Source organism: Mixophyes fleayi, chromosome 2 (genome assembly GCF_038048845.1).
Source record: "Mixophyes fleayi isolate aMixFle1 chromosome 2, aMixFle1.hap1, whole genome shotgun sequence".
NCBI classification, from domain to species: Eukaryota; Metazoa; Chordata; class Amphibia; order Anura; family Limnodynastidae; genus Mixophyes; species Mixophyes fleayi.
In genome coordinates, this window is record NC_134403.1 from 5,356,078 (window position 1) to 5,376,352 (window position 20,275).

General features: G+C 46.3%; 1 protein-coding gene across 4 annotated transcripts in view; it reads right to left on the reverse strand.

Moving 5' to 3' along the window:
* Positions 1 to 230: 230 nt before the first annotated feature.
* Positions 231 to 20,275, reverse strand: part of PDE2A (phosphodiesterase 2A) — a 661,195-nt gene continuing 641,150 nt past the window's right edge. For all 4 annotated transcript variants that reach the window (XM_075198335.1, XM_075198336.1, XM_075198339.1 and 1 more), the window contains 6 exons: positions 18,806 to 18,880; positions 17,502 to 17,601; positions 16,382 to 16,494; positions 8,150 to 8,188; positions 7,233 to 7,339; positions 231 to 6,197 (listed from right to left, as the gene is read on the reverse strand). In XM_075198335.1, coding sequence (XP_075054436.1) covers positions 5,978 to 6,197; positions 7,233 to 7,339; positions 8,150 to 8,188; positions 16,382 to 16,494; positions 17,502 to 17,601; positions 18,806 to 18,880 — 654 coding nt within the window. In that variant the 3' untranslated portion in view covers positions 231 to 5,977. The remainder of the gene's footprint in view (positions 6,198 to 7,232; positions 7,340 to 8,149; positions 8,189 to 16,381; positions 16,495 to 17,501; positions 17,602 to 18,805; positions 18,881 to 20,275) is intronic.

Here is a 20,275-nt window from a genome sequence, read left to right on the forward strand (position 1 = left end):
AGTAAATTACTATTTTCGTAAAAACAAAATATATTACCACATTTACACATTAGTGAACGCCACTTTTGTGTTGGAAAACTAACAGCAAAAGTATTTGGTCTTTTACAGAATACGAAGTATATTTAGAAGTTAGTTCATACACTGTATGGAATAGAAGATATTTGCTGCATTTAAACATTGTTACTTTATAGAGCCAGTCTCCACCTAGGTGCAAAAAGAAGGACACAAACTCAGTGTATGAAATTTATTAGGAAACAAGAAAAATAAAAACAAAATTCAGCCTGTTCCCCTTCACAAGGATTTCTGTCAGAAACAACAGCAGAGATGACGTTATAAGTAAGTTGTCAATCACACAGCAGGTGATACAGACTACTACATTGCTTTACATTATCTACAGAGTTATATACACAAGTAACACAGCAACAGTAACACCAGGCAGTGTATCCTCACTGTGACACAATAACAACTGTCAGTGTTGTCCGAGGACAGGTCACAGCGAGAAGTCTTCATCCCATGTTATCCTCACAATATCCAGTGACATTATTTCAAGTGGTTATATCTGTCTGTTAAACGCTTCTGCAGATAAACAGGATTCTGTGCGACTGTAAAAACGAGGACAGGCTGATTTATTAAATGTTAGATTGCATTACGCCTGTTTTAAATATAAATGACAACAGGCCTAGGCAGCCACTGGCTGACACGGTGTGCTGAGACTTGTAGTTCCACAATGGTTAAAGAGCCACAGGTTGCTTAAACCTGGTTAATACCAGTTCTAATGGGTTTGATACTTAACATTTGACCTAGTATGACCTAGCTTGGCCCTTCCTATCAGTGGTATGTTTGGATGAATGTTAATGTTACTGTGCCTTTAAAACAGTTCTGTGCAAATTACAAAAGTTTCATGCATGATAAAGGTGAACAATGGTGGTAATTGGGGTTGGGGAGTGACCTCCTTTCAGTCTGAGACACTAGACATTAACCTCTGGTGATGGAGAGTAGTACAGTGATATTCCCAGGATCGGGGGTTAGAATCAAAAGGGCGCAGGACAGAAAGAGAAGCTGCCCCCAACAAACAGCTTCATACAAGTAATAAAACTGATTTGTTTACCTCAAAAACTCAATTTATAAAACCAACAAAAATGCAGCATCCATCATACTCGACTGAAGGAGAAGGGAAATATTGTTGTTTCTGGAACATACAGAGGAACTAGCAAAAATTCTGTTTAAGAAAGCTCCCTGTATACTGGGGAGTGAGGACCACAGTAACTGCTGTGTCGCCCCTACCCGAAATCTGACCCTGGATACTCCACCCTATGTGAGTGGTTATATTGTAGGTGTCAGATGACAGATTCGGTGAGTCAGGCCATTGTTTAGTCTTCACCCCTTGATACAACCAGATTGTTTAATTTTTTAAACCAGTATAATGGGGTTGTTAGGTGGGTCGAGGGGGTGGCACAAGGACCTGTTCTGGATTGGTCCGAGAACTGTTGTGCTTCCTGGTGTTGGCCACTCCCCACCTTATTGTATGTGCCATGTGGATCAACCCTGGGTGGGCTTGTTCCTCCCCCCGCTCTTCCTCTATATGGGCAGCTCCAGTGAGCCGGTACCAGCAGTGAACACTCTGATATCCCTTCTTCTCTGAGCAAAGATAGCGAGTACAGAGAGTGCTGTGCAGGAGGTAACTAGATCTGGTTTTAGTAGGGGTCTGAGGTATTCATATAATATGGGGGCTATTAATGTAATGTTGGGAGCTATTAATGTAATGTGGGGTTGGTGAGGACTATAAATGCAAATTTGTAGTCTCTATTAAATAAGGGGCTATTGGGAGGAAATAACCCCCTTATTTAATAGTTGTAAAATGTTAAAGCTGCTTATTCATTGTTGGGGCTGGTTGTGGGCCTATGTAATGAATGTGGGTACAACTGACTTAATGTCGGGGTTGGTTGGAGACAGGTATTTACTCGCTGCTCGACTTTCCAGGAGGTGAATAGTAACTGTCCATAGAGCAAACAACATTCCAGGATCCAGACAAGCAGCAACTGAAATATATGTGATATTTTAACATTAATAGTGCATATTAATTAAATATTATTGAGACATTATACTCATTAACCCTGAGCACAATGCTGACATAGCTGCATCATGATTTTGATAATTCTATTGTATGTAAATTCAGACAAAATAAAGTTTATGCAGTTATTTTATACTCAGAGCAGATATTACATTAAGGGACCATTTTACCCCTCCGCTATGTAAAGTCAGCCCTCTCCACATACTAGCCCTGGAACAATGTTATGTCTCTTAGACCGGTCTCACGACTCACCTGGTGTCAGAGCATCATTCAGAAGTTGCTGAGTGCTTGCTGCCATATTTATGTGAAAGTGAAATTAAGCAGCCCTCTTGTAGGCTGAACCAGTGATCGGCCAATCAATTCACTAGGAAGTGGTGACCCCACTCAAGTGCCTCATGCCTCAGTGATGTCACTGGCTCTTAGTGAATTTTGATAGGCTGTATTGTCAGGAATATCGTTTAGCCTAAAAAAACGCCTTAAATGGGTGCCCTAATGACCCTTATCCAGAATTACCGCCTACCTCATGGAGAAACCCCTTACTGCCATATCTGCTGGGATTCCCCAACCCACACTGCCAGGCTGCAAAACAGAAGAAAACATGATAGAAGGGAACGTGTCCAGAAATATCACTGACTAATTCCAGCCCTGATCGCTCCCTGTAGTGATGGTTTGATTCGGGTTGAGTTCTACAAGCAGATTGCTACATTGTATATTTATCATAATAGCCCTTAGAAAACGTGTTACAAACACAACTGCTTTGACTTGTTAACCTCTTCCCTTCATCAAAGTGAGACTGATCGTTGCCATTTGCTGCGGGTTTCGGGAGTGGGGGGGGGCTGTCGCGTTTGTCCTTGTATAGATGATATGGGGCGAGGGGACGAGGCAATGACATGCTGTGGTTAATCCCTTTATGTTACAGGCATGGAGACACGCGGATGCATCGTTACTGGCTGGGGACTCGGCAGCAGCTGGGGGTACCCGGCAGGAGAGGTCGCCCTAGGACTGGATGTGAGCGTAACGGGTTCACCTGGCATCCAACCCGCGGACGCCCTCTCTGCAGAGGTCTCCAGACAGCGGCGTTAGATGTTGAGGTTTGGCTGGGGGTTCTCATCCACTTTCAGCACTGAAACTTTCACCCCAAGGTGCAAAGAGGCGAGAACTAGTAACACGTGTGGCTGCTGTGGTTCATCCCCCCCATGGAGGCCAGGCCATGCCTCGTTCTGCCCCTGTCTCTGAGGAATGAATATGGTGTGACCGCTGTCTCCTCCGCTATATCGCTGCACATTTGTTTCCTGTTCCCCCTGGGCTAACACTCTATTCATAGCGTCCATGATTTGATACAAGCAATCTGGAGACGTTAGTATTGGGGGAATATAGTCTCTGTGAGGCCGACTCTTCCAGATGACTGTTGGTACTGGAGGAAAATAGACATAAATGTGAGCGTTTGTGTAAGGCGTCTCCAAGCATTGACACCTTATCAGCAGACCTTGGCATAGACCAGCACACACTCCCCTGGTACAGTCCAGGCTCTACGTACCGGTATAATAACCATTCTATCTAAAGCCCGGACGCAAAGCTGACCACAACTTGGGCATAATTTACAGCCATATGCGGAGTCTGACGCACCTCAAGATGCGCCCAGCCCGTCACCTACAGCATATGCGCCTGATTTACGGCGGGTGTACTTACACCCACATGCACAGAACCAGGTCACAAGCGCAAAGAAACGTTGCAAACATTTGTTTTTATAGGAATAACGCAGATGCTATTAGGCTGCATAGAGAACAGCAGACATAAACGTTCTTCCCACGTACCAATATTTATCTTTATATAAATACAATCACCATCGTCACCTAGGCTGGCGCAAATAATACGGCTCGCAATTCCGCAATGACGCCCTTAGTGTACTCGCCCGACGTTACAATGATCTGAACCCCCGTCACACCTCTTCAGGCGAAAGCAGATACAAGTGTGGATGCGTTCAGATCTGCATCGGTGTGTGTACTTTATGTGGGCACGCGAAGAGCGAATTGGGACAACTTATGCTACATAAACGGGCGTACAATCTGCTCTGCATCAGGCTCTTAGTCTATACGTCTGTCACAGAGGGACATCTAATATCACCCCTAGACCCAGCCATTCCATACAGTGGTATATTAAGCCTAAAATCTGCCCTTTTAGATCACACTGTGGCCCCCACTCCAAATACTGTACTAAAATACAGATCATTCTTTATATCCACTTTACTTCTGAACACTTCTCCAAGTACAATGGATAATACAGCAAACCTCACTTTAAACTCGCTTCATTGATTATTCTGCATCACTCAGAACAGGCCTGACCCCCCCTCCCCCCCCCCCCTCATGGCTATGGATCCACTTCTAGTCAGAGATGGCTGCTGTGTCACCAGCAGATCATAAAGAGGTGCTGCACTCAAAACAGGTGTGGAACTACAAGTCACAGCATACTCTGCTAATCAGTCATAATTGCACCACAGCTGGAGAGCCACGTGGATGCCCCAGTGTATTAGATAACGCACTGACTGGGGCACTAAACGTTTTATCCTCCGGGTGAGAGGAGGGTGGTGTGCGCTACTGGGGGCAATGTGAGCGAATAAGCCCCCGTTGCTCATATCTCTTTGTCCAACGTCTACTTACTGGTAAAACCGACGTTTCACTCTTCATGATAAATAGAGCCCTGGATGTGGGTATCTCTGAACTGACCACAAATCATCAAATGTCCGGAGGAATCTGACTGACTAATGAGCAGATTATGGGGCGTATTGTAACCAGAATCCAGTACAGGACAAACACATGGACACAATCTCGTTACAACTAAGTCATCTCCGTTCTATTATGCACAATAGGTAACTATACGACTTTTGTAGGCATCATAGTACTGATATGATCCAGTGTTACAGTGATGGCAGCAGGAATTGTCCCCCACCAACATAACCAGTGATAAAATGCCCGAAACTACACAACTACTACACGGAATTGTGTGGCAGTTCTGTTAGTGACCCACTGTGCTGCAGCTGTCTCACAACATGACATTTTGCCCTGAACCAATATTCAGTCTATAAGTAGCAATTAGTGACATCACAGAGATCACGCCTCCGTGATGTCACTTGTTCCTTGCGTTTCGGTTGGCTCAGACCTTCCATTTATATTTTACATTTCTCCCAAGAATAATATAAGGCAGATTTCAGCACAGGACTCTAAGATGTACTAAACTGAATGTAGATGGCAGCTCAGTTTGAACCAACTTTAGTTTCCTTGTGAGAAAAATTACAATGAGATCATAGGGAGAATCTCAGGCACATAGAACAATAAATAATGCAGGAAATGGGGGTATGGACTGGTAGGATGGAACAAACTGGGTGTCCTAAGTGGGTGTACGAGGCTGTGTAGCCAGCTGCCTAGGGTCCAGGATCCGCTGTTATTTGTGTCTCTGCTCAGATATAATGACTGAGGAGGTTTATATTAACTTACTACACATCAGTGTCCTCTCCAAACTTCCCCCCATCAGTATCAGTAATCGCAGAAGCCGCATGGGCCGGTGAGATAGTGCCAGTTCCTTGTGGGCAGAAGGAGAAAAGCCCCATGATCCTTGGTGGCACCCTGTAGAAAACACTGTCATTCTTCTCTGGTTGATGGAACTAATAGCAGGTATCTAAAGCTCCGGGAATGTTCCACCACTGCACAGTTCATGAACAAAGCATCATTTGAGGCGCGGAGAGGTCTGCAGGGTGGATCATTGTGACCGGTTAGACGTCACAGCTCCGGGACGGCCCCGCAGCACCGTCTGGTGTAACATACATCACACTGCACACAGACCGCAAAATCACCTGGAGAATTTCCACACAATCGATGGGTAAGAAATGTCCTCTCGTTGTGCGAGGGTTGTTCAGCATCCGTTGAGTCCTTTCGTGTCCACACAACCGTTCATCTTATATTCCTCATCCAGACTCTCCTGTATGTCGTACTCTTCATCCAGGAAGTCCAGGGAGTTGTTGCTGGGGAGTCCCCTGATGGTGAATTTGTGAGAGACACGATTCCACTTCTCTCGGTTAGACGCCACTATCTCGTAGAGCTCAGCAGAGCGAGGGAAGAGCTCCTTCAACAATCTGGAGACAGAAGATACCAGTTAGAACATAGGTAACAGCACCTCATACACATATTTCCCTTTATTTAAAGTGTGCCCCCCCCCCCCCCACACTATGAATGGCTGCAGTGAGAACTGGTGCTATCACTAAGTGAACTAGGCCACCGCCTAGAACATAAGTCACTCAGTGTTTTATATTCTCTGCAGCGCCCCCTGCTCTGAGCTCTGCACGCTCCCCCCCCCCCCCCCCCCCCGGGATTTACAATGGGGAGGAGGGGGTGTTTAATTATGTAGATGATTTCTGTCTGGCCCTAACCTCACCTTCCACTTCTTACCATAAGAGGAGGAGGGCAGATAGGCTAACCCCACCTCCTCGTCCTACTTGGGAGTGAAGGGACACAATGGAACTGTAATGAATGATGACCTCTGCAAGCAGACTAATTAGCACCATAATAAAATCTAGACTGGAGACATTTTATACATATATATCTTAATATTTACATTAAACATATACAAAGGCAATATAAAAAATATAGGGAAAGCAGAGAATTTCATTTATTTGGTATCTGTACAGACAGCTGGGTGCCCGATCCTCATACCCTGGCACTGACTATCTGTACAGACAGCCGGATGGAACAAATAAGAACAATAAGTGGATTGCCTTAGGGAATCAGATGAACTGACCGCGGTCATACATGAGGGAAATGTTCCTTGTTTCACTAGGTCACTAGCAGTGGTGATGTTAGTATGATGTCATTATGATGTCACTAGTAGCAGTGATGTCACTATGATGTCTCTAGTAGTGGTGATGTCACTATGAGGTCACTATGATGCCACTAGTAGCAGTGATGTCACTATGAGGTCACTATGATGCCAGTAGTAGCAGTGATGTCACTATGATGCCACTATGATGTTCCTATGATGCCACTAGTAGCAGTGATGTCACTATGAGGTCACTATGATGCCAGTAGTAGCAGTGATGTCACTATGATGCCACTATGATGTTCCTATGATGCCACTAGTAGCAGTGATGACACCATGATGCGCCAGGACTCACTTGTAGATAGGCATGGCGATGTGCTCCATGAAGCTTATTTGTAGTTCGGGGATGTAGGCCTTCTCGCGGTCCATCATCTCACTGGGCCGGTTGCCCATGGCTTTCTCCTGCAATACACAACACATTAAGTGACTGAACTCTATCTGTGCAGTATCACAGTCCTCTGCTTACACTGGGTGATACCTAATCCTTAAACACCTCTTAACTGGTGCAGTGCCCCATCCTTACTGAACTTACCTGACCGAGCGCAAGAGACGTATGACTCAAAATACGACAAATTTTATGCAACCTGAACGTTTATGGAACGTAATGGACCCGCATCCAACTCTACATGAGGCCCTGAATGGCGAAACTCCCGCTGTGTATAGAGGACCTCCACACGTCAGGGCAACGACCCGAAAAATACATCCTCTGCAACACATGTGACAAACACGGCCCTCGCTCTGCCCAACTCCTATAAGCCGTTCTGTCTATACACTATGTGGAGGTATTATACGTTATACACAGGATGGTGGTATTATACTGTTATACACAGGATGGAGGTATTATACCGTTATACACCGGGTGGAGGTATTATACTGTTATACACATGGAGGAGGTATTATACTGTTATACACCGAGTGGAGCTATTATACTGTTATACACAGGGTGGAGGTATTATACCGTTATACACCGGGAGGAGGTATTATACTGTTATACACAGGGTGGAGGTATTATACCGTTATACACCGGCTGGAGGTATTATACCGTTATACACCGGGTGGAGGTATTATACCGTTATACACATGGAGGAGGTATTATCCGGTCACAGGGTGGAGACATTATCCTATCATACACAGGGTGGGGGTCTTATACCATTATACACCGGGTGGAGGTATTATACCGTTATACACCCGGTGGGGATATAATGTACTTACCAGGTCTCCCTGAGAGAAAAATTCTTTGTAAATTAGCTCCTATAAAGAGAGAAAATAACACAATTATTCTCTTTACTTCTAATCAAATAATCATCAGTTACGAGTAAAGGAAATATAAATTATTAAAGGTCTATTCTGACAGCCGCAGAGATCTGACTGGTTATCACTTTTTGCAATAACAGAAAATATCCCCTAAAAGAAGAAATAATTTCTCTTTCATCCAGTCTGGGGGACACTGCTTACCATGGGTTGTGGAGGGAGCTTGGGGAGTTGGCACCTAACTAGTTAACTTTTAGTACTGCCGACAGACCCCTCCCCTCTACAATCCCCCTGCCCCCTCTTGTTCAGTTTTTTTTAGGTGCCCGTGGAGTTGGGTAGTGTTTTTTAGTACTTAGAGTAATTTTATAAACTTTTATTTTATTCTTTCATTTTTAACTCTTTTTTTGCAGGTAGCAGCGCTGGAGTGTGATCTACTATAGAGAACACACTCACAGCAGAGCAGCGCAGGCACTCCCCTGTCAGATGAGAGCCAGCGGCTCTCACTGACAGGGACAGGAGGAACGGGTGTCTGAATTGGGAGTGACAAGCGGTCTCTCCTGGAGCCTCCCGGATAACCGGCGCTGCCACTGCAGGCATAGAGCGCCAGTTATCAGATGTTTCATATGACAGCGGCCATCTTGGATTTCGGGAAGGAGATCTTCGGTGGCTAAGGAGAAGGGGGCTATACCTGGATCCCCCCTCATGCATAGGAGGGGGCATCAGGTATTATCCGCTGCGGAGACCTCCCCTGGAGGTCTCCACTACTCTGCTACAAAAATACATTTTATTTTTTACTCGGCCACAGAGTCGCTGCAGAAGCAGCATTACTGAAGGGGGGGAGGTAACACATAGAGCTCCCCCTCCTTCCAGAGAGAGAGATGGTCTGTCCCAGTCTTCTGGCGCCAAGGAGAAGCCCGGGAAGAGAGAACAGAGGGAGCAGGCACCAGGATACTGCTGTTGGACTTCTCCCCTGTTTGGCCTATGGGCTAAGTATCTGATTTATTTAAACACATATTCTGTATTGCTGTATACAAGCGGGCTAGTAGGGATTATATTATAGTTCTCCTACTTGCTTAAGTATTATTTTGTGTTTAAAATGTTACAAGTACAACTTTTATATCTAGATTAGTTGATTACTTGTAGTTTACACTTTTCTCTCCACACATTATATCTCTCTCTCTACTCAGCTAAATTTTTCAATTTAAGCCTGTGTGTTTGGTGTGCCTTCCTTTATTAAGAAATGTCAGATAAGGGAAAGGGCCCTATGGCAAAATATTTCACATGTTCAAAATGTCATGTAAAATTACCTTGTGGGCAGAAGGACCCGTTGGCGCTCTGTTTGTGAAGTAGGGGTTCCCCCTGCGCAAACCCAACAGGTTTCAGCCCCACTGACGGAGGAACCGGCCTGGGTGGCCTCCCTGACACAGTCGGTTTCCTCTTTAGCACGGATGGTTTCTCAATCCAATCACTTGGGGTCTAGTGTGGCTACTTTGGTGGCTAATAATCCTAGTACACCGTTGGGCCTCCCTGCTTCCTCTGGTTTTAGTGGAACGTCTATACCAGGACCTTCCTCATTACCGACGGACCAAGCCCCTGTTCCCACAGAGCCGCCATGGTCCGCAGCTTTTATAAAGGGTTTGGATAAACTGAACCAGTTACTAGAATCTTCAAACATTCCGCCTGCTAGAAGAAAGAGGCCTAGATCTGATAATACCCTTATGGTCCTTTCAGATTCTGAGGAGTTTTCAGAGGAAGAGGGGGAAATTAATTCTGATCCTGACCAGGTTCTACCATTGGGACAGGAAGAAAGCGCTAAAAGCCAATTTATTAACGACTTGGTTTTAGCAGTAAGACAAGCGTTGGACCTCAGTGGCGCACGCAGGGGGGATTTCTGAGTCTCTAGAAACCCCCCCCCTGCGCTAACTAAGTGGCCACTGTCCTGTACAGCAGCCGTGGCGCTGTCAAAGAAGCGTCCGCAGCGGTGCTGTATTGTATACAGCCGCCGCAGACGCTTCTTAGACAGCGCCACGGCTGCTGTATAGGACAGCGCTGGCGAAACGGAGCTGCTGCGCATGCGCGGGCGCATACTCTCTCTCGTGGGTTTTTTTTGGTTTTTTTTTTCGGTCGGCAGGGAGAAACCCCCCCCCCCCCCGACAATCCTCCGTGCGCCCCTGGACCTCCCAGAACCGGAAGATCCAACTCCTAGAGACAGAAATCTTTTTAAGAAAGCCAAAAGAAGGGCTAGCCGTTTTCCCCCTTCCGTAGAACTTACAGATATTGCAGAAGGGGCCTGGAAACAGCCTGAGAAAAGGTTCACTGTTCCCAAAAGGTTCTCTTCCTTGTATCCATTGCAGGAAGAGGATGTGGTTCGCTGGGAGAGTATTATAAAAGTGGATATTCCTATAGCCCGATTGGCCAAGCACACTTTACTCCCAGCCCCAGGTTCTGCATCCCTACAGGATGTCAATTACCGCAGAGTGGAATCCCAGCTGAAATCTATATTTGCGGCTGCGGGTTCTTCCTTTAGGCCCACATTTGCTTCAGCTTGGGTGGCTAGAGCCATGGAAGCATGGGCAGACCAGCTGGCAGAGGCTTTACAGGACTCTGAGTTACTTTCCCTGGCTTTGCATTTGAAGGAGGCATCGGGGTACCTTTATGAGGCGGCCCAGAACACAGCGGCTGTATCCTCTTCTATTCAGGCTGCATCTATCTCAGCAAGAAGAACGTTATGGCTGAAATCCTGGGAAGCAGATGCGGAATCAAAAAAGTCCGTAGAAACCATTCCTTTTTCAGCAGCAGGTTTGTTCGGCCCGGAATTGGATACCCTGATCTCACAGGCAACCGGTGGCAAAAGCACTTCCTTGCCAGTATTCCCTAGCAGAAGCCGGAACCCTCGGGTCAGCTCCTTTCCTCAGCTCTTTCGGGGGACCTCCTTTCCTAAAGGACAGTCCTTTAGAGGCAGACAGCCCAATTCCCGAGGCTCCTCTGCCAGGGGGAGATCCTCGTTTGCAGCTAGGCGCCAGGCCTCCAAGAGCCAGGAGAAGCCTGCGTCCTGACGACCACTCTTCCGCAGGGGGCGCCAGTGGGGGGACGTCTGTCTTTGTTTCAGGAACAGTGGGCAGCGTCCTCCCAAGATCCTTGGATTCGGGGTATCATATCAGAGGGGTACAGGATAGACCTGTTGGGCCCGGCTCCACATCGTTTCTTCCAAACTCCGCTACCCCGAGATCCATCAAGAAGGCAGGCTATACAGGATTATGTCGCCTCTCTTTTTTCTCAAAAAAAGTTATCTGCAGGATTCCAAATTACCAGAAAGGACAGGGATTTTATTCAAACCTGTTTCTGGTCAAGAAGCCGGACGGCTCCTTTCGTCCCATCCTAAACTTAAAGGGCCTCAATGTGCACTTAAGGGTGGACAAATTTCTTATGGAATCCCTAAGGTCGGTGATAAACGGCTTAGAGAAGGATCAGTTTATGGAGTCCATAGACATAAAAGACGCATACCTCCACATTCCCATATGGATCCACCATCAGTCTCTACTAAGATTCTCGGTGGGATCCTTCCACTATCAGTTTCAGGCCCTCCCTTCGGCCTCTCAACAGCGCCGAGGGTTTTCACGAAGGTCATGTCAGTTATGGCAGCATGTCTTCACCTTCAAGGAGTTCAGGTCGTGCCTTATTTGGACGATCTGCTCATCAAATCCTACTCAGAGAATTGCTTACGTCATCACTTGTCCCTCACCTTGGCGGTTCTCGAGGGCCACGGATGGCTGATCAATTTAAAGAAATCCCAGATGGTTCCGTGTCAACGCATGGTTTTCCTAGACCTCATCATGGACACCAGCCAGCAAAAGGTGTTCCTGCCTGTCGAGAAGATCGGTCCAATTCAAAGCATAACAACTCAGATCTTGTCTTCTCCCAAGCCCCTCAATGCACTTGTGCATGCGGCTGCTGGGAAAGATGGTGGCCTCCTTCGAGACCATCCCCTTTGGTCGAGTTCATTCTCGATGTTTTCAGTGGGATCTGTTGACAAAATGGTCAGGATCCCACCTACGCTTAGATCTCCAAAGGATCTCTCTATCCCCGAGGACGAGAGAATCACTCCAGTGGTGGCTGATTCAGGATCACATGACGGTGGGCAGGTCCTTCACTCCATGGTCATGGATCATAGCTACGACAGACGCCAGCCTAAAAGGTTGGGGGGCGGTAATCCTGCACCTCCGGCTCCAGGGCCTTTGGTCGGTTCAGGAATCAGCCCTATCGATAAACGTGCTGGAATTGAAGGCTATTCTTTTGGCCCTCAGGGGAGGCCAGTCCCTCCTCCAGGGCCACCCTGTCAGAGTCCAGTCCGACAATGCCACGGCCATGGCATATGTCAACAGACAGGGAGGAACCAGGAGTGCAGCTGCAATGAAAATTGCAGCTCAAATTTTGGTTTGGGCAGAACAATATGTTCCAGCAATATCGGCAGTATTCATTCCAGGAATAAGAAATTGGGAGGCCGACTACCTAAGTCGAAATCAGATGATGCCGGGGGAGTGGTCACTCCATCCGGAAGTGTTCCAGTCTCTGGCTCAGAGGTGGGGTCTTCCGGATATAGATCTCATGGCCTCCAGACACAACAGAAAGGTTCACAGGTTTTGTGCAAGGGCAAGAGACCCCTTAGCGGTGGCAGTGGACGTAATGATGATGTCATGGGACTTCAGGTTGGGATACCTGTTCCCTCCGATTCCCATGCTTCCTCGTGTGCTCAGACGAGTAAAACAGGGAGGTCTGCCAGTAATTCTAATAGCTCCCTCATGGCCGCGCCTAGTCTGGTACGCGGACATACTCTCTATGGCAGAAGGACCGGGGTTTCGTCTTCCATCTCAAAACGACTTTCTTCTGCAGGGTCCCTTCCATTACCAGAATTTACCTCAGATCAGTTAACGGCATGGCTGTTGAAGCCAGTCTCTGGAGGGCTAGAGGTTTTTCCTCCAGCGTGGTGAACACTATGATGCGGGCCAGAAAGCCAGTCTCGGCTCGCATCTATCACCGGATTTGGAAAGCCTATATCAGATGGTGTGAAAAAAGGACATGCCACACGTCCTCCTTTCGTCTCCCTCGTTTATTGGCTTTTCTTCAAGATAGCCTGGAAGCAGGGCTTCGTTTATGTTTCCTAAAAGTTCAGGTATCGGCACTTTCAGTCTTTTTTCACCTGAAATTAGCGAATTTGCCAGATATTAGGACTTTCCTTCAGGGAGTCTTGCATATTCAGCTTCCCTATGTTCCGCCTACAGCACCGTGGGATCTCAACCTGGTGCTGGACATGCTTAAGGGGCCTCCCTTTGAGCCATTACTTGTGACAGATTTGAAGTGGTTGACCTGGAAGGTCCTCTTTCTTCTGGCTATTGCATCTGCATGTAGGGTTTCAGAATTAGGTGCTCTGTCTTGCCGGGAACCATATCTAGTTTTCCACGAAGACAGAGCGATGTTAAGAACCCTCCCTTCCTTGTTTGTTCTTTATGATGCTTATAAGAGAGGCTGGCCAGCCTCAAAACAGTCCATTGCAAGATGGATTACGGCTACCATTAAGCAAGCTTACATAAAGGCTTACTGTCCGGTGCCAGAGAGACTTACGGCCCATTCCACCAGATCGATAGGGGTGTCATGGGCAGCGAGAAATGGGGCTTCTGCAGACCAGCTTTGCAGGGCAGCCACCTGGTCCTCTGTCCACACCTTTACAAAGTTTTAGCAGTTTAATGTATTTGCTTCTGCGGATGCAAATTTCGCTCGTAGTGCTTTATGAGCGGGGCTTTCAGAGTAGTCCCACCCTTAGGGGGCTGCTTAAGAACGTCCTCATGGTAAGCAGTGTCCCCCAGACTGGATGAAAGAGAAAAGAGGATTTATGTACTTACGTTAAATCCGTTTCTCTGATTCCGTCTGGGGGACACTGCGATCCCTCCCTTCTGCTTTTCTTCTGTGTGCTCTTGTTTGACTGCCCTTTTCTCCTTGGGCTTTTTAATTAACTGAACAAGAGGGGGCAGGGGGATTGTAGAGGGGAGGGGTCTGTCGGCAGTACTAAAAGTTAACTAGTTAGGTGCCAACTCCCCAAGCTCCCTCCACAACCCATGGTAAGCAGTGTCCCCCAGACGGAATCAGAGAAACAGATTTAACGTAAGTACATAAATCCTCTTTTCTGCTCACAGAACTGACACATTCTCATCATAGCCAACAAAGAATTACACGTTGTACAATGATTACAGAGGGAAGAGCTCATCCCTAAGTCCACAAAAATAAATTGGGATATAATGGGCCTAATTTCCAGAGGGGGTCTGGAAAGTTTTTGTTAAAATGTGAACATGAATCACCACAATCATAGCAGCGAAGGTTTGTGATATAAGATAACTCGTCACTCAGGTAACAGCTTGTTCGTTAATACGAAAAACCAATTGTATCAGTATTTACACTCAGTAATATCACCCTGTATAGAAGGTATTACTGGAAGCCGCTCTGTTCCCGTCAGTCACGTGATCAGTCTGCACCTACGTCCCCTCTGTGACTGACCTATATTCCGTGCCTCATACAGCGTTCACAGAACCATATATGTGACCACAAGTCAGTGATTCAGAGAGAACAGGAAGATACAGATCACTTACCAGCTCATGTGGTCACATAACACGGGGCCTCTGACCGCTGGGGGAGAGGTGTGATGTTTATAGGGGGGTCTGGGGGATGTGTAGTTTTGGAGCAGTCACCGGATTATCTCCGCATTTTGCGACAGAGGAAGAGAGAGCGCAGGCAGAGCTGTGCTGGCTTCTAACACAGACGCTGATTGGACAGAACCACGCACAGCGCCCCATTTGCGGATTCATGGAGAGGGTCCGGTGTAGAGTTGGTGGGGGTCTTCTGGTTACTGACTGGTCCTGTCCCTTCAGTGTACTGGTTTCTATACTATTAGAAGTGTGGTGTTATGTCCTGTACTGGAATTTACAAAATATAGTGTAAGATTAATGCTCTACTGATCTGTGATCACTGTCTCAGGACCACTCACAGTACAAGAGCACATTGTGTAGAGCCCAATGTCACCTGTATTCCTCTCATTCTGCTCTCTAACATCACATCTTCTATAGAAGTGCGATTCACTCCTGGTCATGATGTCAGTATTAAAATGGGAGAGGATAGAACAACCTGCAGCCAATCAGACCATCAGAATGCTCACAGCAAGAAAAAGTATTTTAGGAGTGAGCTGATTATGTAGGAGGCAGTAACCTGTCCACATGTGTGGTTGTGTTAGTGAGGACAGGGCTGCATGTGACAGGGACAGTGACATGATGTGAGGAGGGGAATGGAGGCAGCAGGAAGCCACAGACTGAGAGTTATATAGTGGAAGGAGCAGGGTCCTCCAGCAGCACAGAGTATATCAGGAGATGAGTGATGTGTTACTGAGGACAGGGCTGCATGTGACAGGGACAGTGACATGATGTGAGGAGGGGAATGGAGGCAGCAGGAAGCCACAGACTGAGAGTTATATAGTGGAAGGAGCAGGGTCCTCCAGCAGCACAGAGTATATCAGGAGATGAGTGATGTGTTACTGAGGACAGGGCTGCATGTGACAGGGACAGTGACATGATGTGAGGAGGGGAATGGAGGTAGCAGGAAGCCACAGACTGAGAGTTATATAGTGGAAGGAGCAGGGTCCCCCAGCAGCACAGAGTATATCAGGAGATGAGTGATGTGTTAGTGAGGACAGGGCTGCATGTGACAGGGGCAGTGACATGATGTGAGGAGGGGAATGGAGGCAGCAGGAAGCCACAGACTGAGAGTTATATAGTGGAAGGAGCAGGGTCCCCCAGCAGCACAGAGTATATCAGGAGATGAGTGATGTGTTACTGAGGACAGGGCTGCATGTGACAGGGACAGTGACATGATGTGAGGAGGGGAATGGAGGTAGCAGGAAGCCACAGACTGAGAGTTATATAGTGGAAGGAGCAGGGTCCCCCAGCAGCACAGAGTATATCAGGAGATGAGTGATGTGTTAGTGAGGACAGGGCTGCATGTGACAGGGGCAGTTACACAGAGTAGTGATGTGAAGCTCCTGTGGGACGATTGTATCTTCTGGTGTTATTTTCAATATAGCTGGAGATTTGGGAATGACATTTATTAGATCTAGAAACAGATGATCTGAGCGGAGACATTGTCTCCAGGACTCACCGCAATCTTTCTGGTAGTTTTCCAGCCTTTGGTTTGGTCAGAGAGGTCACACGAGGTCATGAGGAGACACAGCAACAGATTATGATGATGTTTGTTTTTGGGATCATAACCGTCTGTAAGACAAACAAGAGAAATAAGTAGTTAAACCAGCGGCCCAACCTCTCAGCTCATTCAGAAGTGTCCCAGTGAAGCAGGAGGTAACTCTTACTGTGAGATACTCAGATATATTTTATTCATATATATAAATCTCTTCAACACTAAGAAGGCCATTTATAATGACTGTGAGGTCACGAAAACTAGAAAAGTTGAAATGAAGATGTCAGGAAGCTGCACTTGGAAGTAACATTCCTGCGCAGTTTGACAGCTGCAAGCACCAGGCAGCGCTGTACTTTCATACATGTCCTTTTAAATGGTTTTCTTTCTGCTGTTCTGATTACCACCACTAGGGGGGGATATTTACTGACAAAGTAAATTCTGATCCTATGAAGTTACTGTTAATTCAGGTCATGTGTTTTTCCATAAATATATTCTGTTGTTTAGAAACGTTTGGTACAAATGATGCAGAGCTAAAGAGATTGGACAGGTAACAAAATCTGCACAGAGATACAAAATAAACAAGTATAATCCCCCATTAATACCCCAAGTACTCCGGTAAAGGACAAGGACAGAAATGGCAACAGAAAGACTTAAATGCAATTAATCTATGAAGACACTTATCTCCACAGATACAATGTGTCAGGGATTCTGGAAATAACTTCATTTTATTTCACAGCACAAGGGGATTTACATTGCTAGAGCAAATGGGATCCTGCGCTTATGTATTAAAGATATTGCTTAAAACAAAGTAGGAGTAAAGAGAACAATGGGGATTGTAAGTACGAATCAGCTCTGCTAATCACCCAGGGGTGGAGAATGTTATTTGTAGTTTGTATTGCCATTGGGATATTCCAGTTTTACTGATCCCTATTTTTACTGACAGATAAATATCTGACAGTCAGTAAATCAGTTATAGAGTGGAGAGCAACGGCTTACATTTTATTCTACACATTTTTCTCCTATGGGCAGCAACACTGGAGTCAGTGTAATCTGCTGACCTGACAGCAGGGGGAGCTCTTCTTACCATTTGCCATTTTCTGAAGCTCTCTAAAGATGCGCAGGTGATGTGCCAGGTCCGTGGCCAGGATAATGTCTCGCATCAGATCCAGCATTCTCTGGTAATCCTACGGGATGCAGCACAGGAGACGTCACTAATTACACTCTGTACTCACCTCCCAACATGTACCCATGGAGAACCATGTGCAGATCTAACACGCATGACGGGTGCGTGCGAATATAACCGCTGACCTTCTAAGCCCTGCAGTCTGTAACGGAGATGGTAAATATACAATAACCCCCATTCCCAGTACAGCCAGGTGACGGCCGTACTCCAGTCTCTAAGTAGTTGGGACCATCTGGCCAGTTACTCAGTTGTGTTACATGCAGACTCTGTGGCTGCTGGTGCAACAAGGGACACGTACAATAAAATGTAGCTCTATTTATTTCTATAAACCAATGCCCCATATTACAGAGCTGAAGTCACTGAGCAGCACAAGTGATAAAATATTCACACCCCCAATGCTTGTCCAATCTACAGAGCAAAGACATCTGTTCTCATCAGACTTCCCCCACCTGTCCTCTCTATCACTCACTCTGTCACCCTTGGCTCCTACATGTTACTGTGCCTGAGATCCTCTCTCTCTTTTCCTTCTCTTCTTCTACAACCTGTCCTCTCGGTCCTGACTCCTCCAAGTCCCTCCGCTCCCTCTCTTCCACTTCCTGTTGTCACCTTGCTCACCTCTCTCTCTCTCTCTCTCTCTCTCTCCACTGGTATCTTCCCCTCGGCCTTCAGGCATGCTCTCATCTCTCCTATTCTCAAGAAACCTTCCCTTGACCCATCCTCTCTCTCCAACTATCGCCTCATTTCTCTTCTTTCCTTTGCCTCTAAAATTCTCGAACGACTTGTCACATCGCTTCCTCAACATCTCCAATTCCGAGCCCATCATCTTTTCTCCTGCCAATGTTGCTATCCCTTTATATATCTCTGTCAGACGCCGTCCCCGCACATTTACCCGGTGCAAGGGACGGACGCCTTCCTCTGCAGCCTCCTCGTCACATCCCATTGCCTAGCAACGGAACGTATCTCCTCTTCCTGGTCATGGCCATCGGGCGCATGCGCAATAGGTGCGATTTCTCGTTGCTAAGCAACGGGACGCTGGCTATTCGGCGGTCAGCTGTTCTGCTGCCCTATTCACTGTCACCAATGAGAGAGCAGTATTGTATATTTAAAGGAGGCTCTGGCGCCATTCTGGTGCCAGAATATCAAGGTCCCCTTATGCTCCAGCGTTCCTGTTTGCTCCCAAGTTTCCTTATGAGAATTATATTCACCTTTCTTGAGAACTGTTCAAATATATTACACCCCTCGGAGTTGAGGATGGCGATGGCCTGAGCAAAGTGATGTCTCTATTGGGAGAAGAGAAGAGGCAGATGTAATATTTACATACAGGGTATCCCCAGGACACAGACCGCCAGGGTGCAGTCGTATTGCTGGGAGTGTTGTAGGATGAATAGTAATAATTCAGCAGCTCATTGACTCCTGTGTATGTGACATTACATTACTGTGTGTATAGATTGTATGAAGTTACATTCTCAAGGCAAGAGAGAAAGTTCACAGAAACGCATGGTAGTAGTGTGTCTGTAACAACCAGGGGTAACAAGCTAACCAGCAATGCACTTTACCTATTACTTATCCTTGTGAGGGACAGATTAGTTTATATGCTGAATTATAGGGACATTGATACTTATTTAGATAACTCCAGCTGCCTGCTTCATATAACAGGTGTTGTCTGAATGGTATGACACCAACAACTGTCTGACGGTGTAAGATACAGTGAATATGATATATAGACATGTAATATACTCTGAGATAATATTGATCTCTGTAGAATCAGAGAAAATATAATGAGATATATTACTGCTCTGATTATTGAGTAAACGAATGAACAGCGAATACAAGAACTTTATCAAACTTCATTGGAGACCTATAAAGTCTATAATAATTAGAGATGGGCGGGTCCGGTTCCCCGAGAACCGAACCCACCCGAACTTTGGGTATCCGAGTACCGTACTCTCCCGCCTGCTCGGAATCCAAATCGAGGCCGAACGTCATTGTGACGTTGTCGGATCTCGGTTCTCGCGATACTTGAAGATTATAAATACACGGCCCCACAGCAATCCATCGCCATCTGACAGAGGGAGAGAGCAGGGTGTAGTCACAGGCTGATTAGAGCAGGGACAGAGAATACAATATTCTTATTCCAATTGTGCTAACAAATCACTAGAGAAGAGAGGAGGATAGAGGATTTATTTTTATTTTTTTCAATATTTGGCAGTCAAAGTGCTTTTGGGGTGTCCCCCATAATTGTGCATAAATATTTGTGGCTGTCAAAATTACTATCTGTCAGCAGTATCTACCAAATACTTTTTACCACTACAAGTGCTTTGGGCTCAGAATGGATTCAAAGCAGTCCACATATGATCAGAATGAGCAACCAGGTTCTGTCACCAGTCCTGATGTTAGTGTTCCCAGTACGTCATCTGGGCAAGGCGATGTCAAACTACACAGTGTTTCGAAATCAGTCCAAAAAACACACACCAAAAAAAAAAATTACTGTGTTGAAGCGAAAAAGAAGTGTTACTGAGCAAAAGTTAACTGCCGATCAAAAAAAAAAATGCCAACATGCCATTCTACACATGCAGTGGCAAAGAGAGAATGAGGCCTTCACCTTTGTCTATTAGTGGCAGATCCAAAAAAGTTACCAAGCCTACAAGTGGTGCACAACTACTGTTACGCGTCAA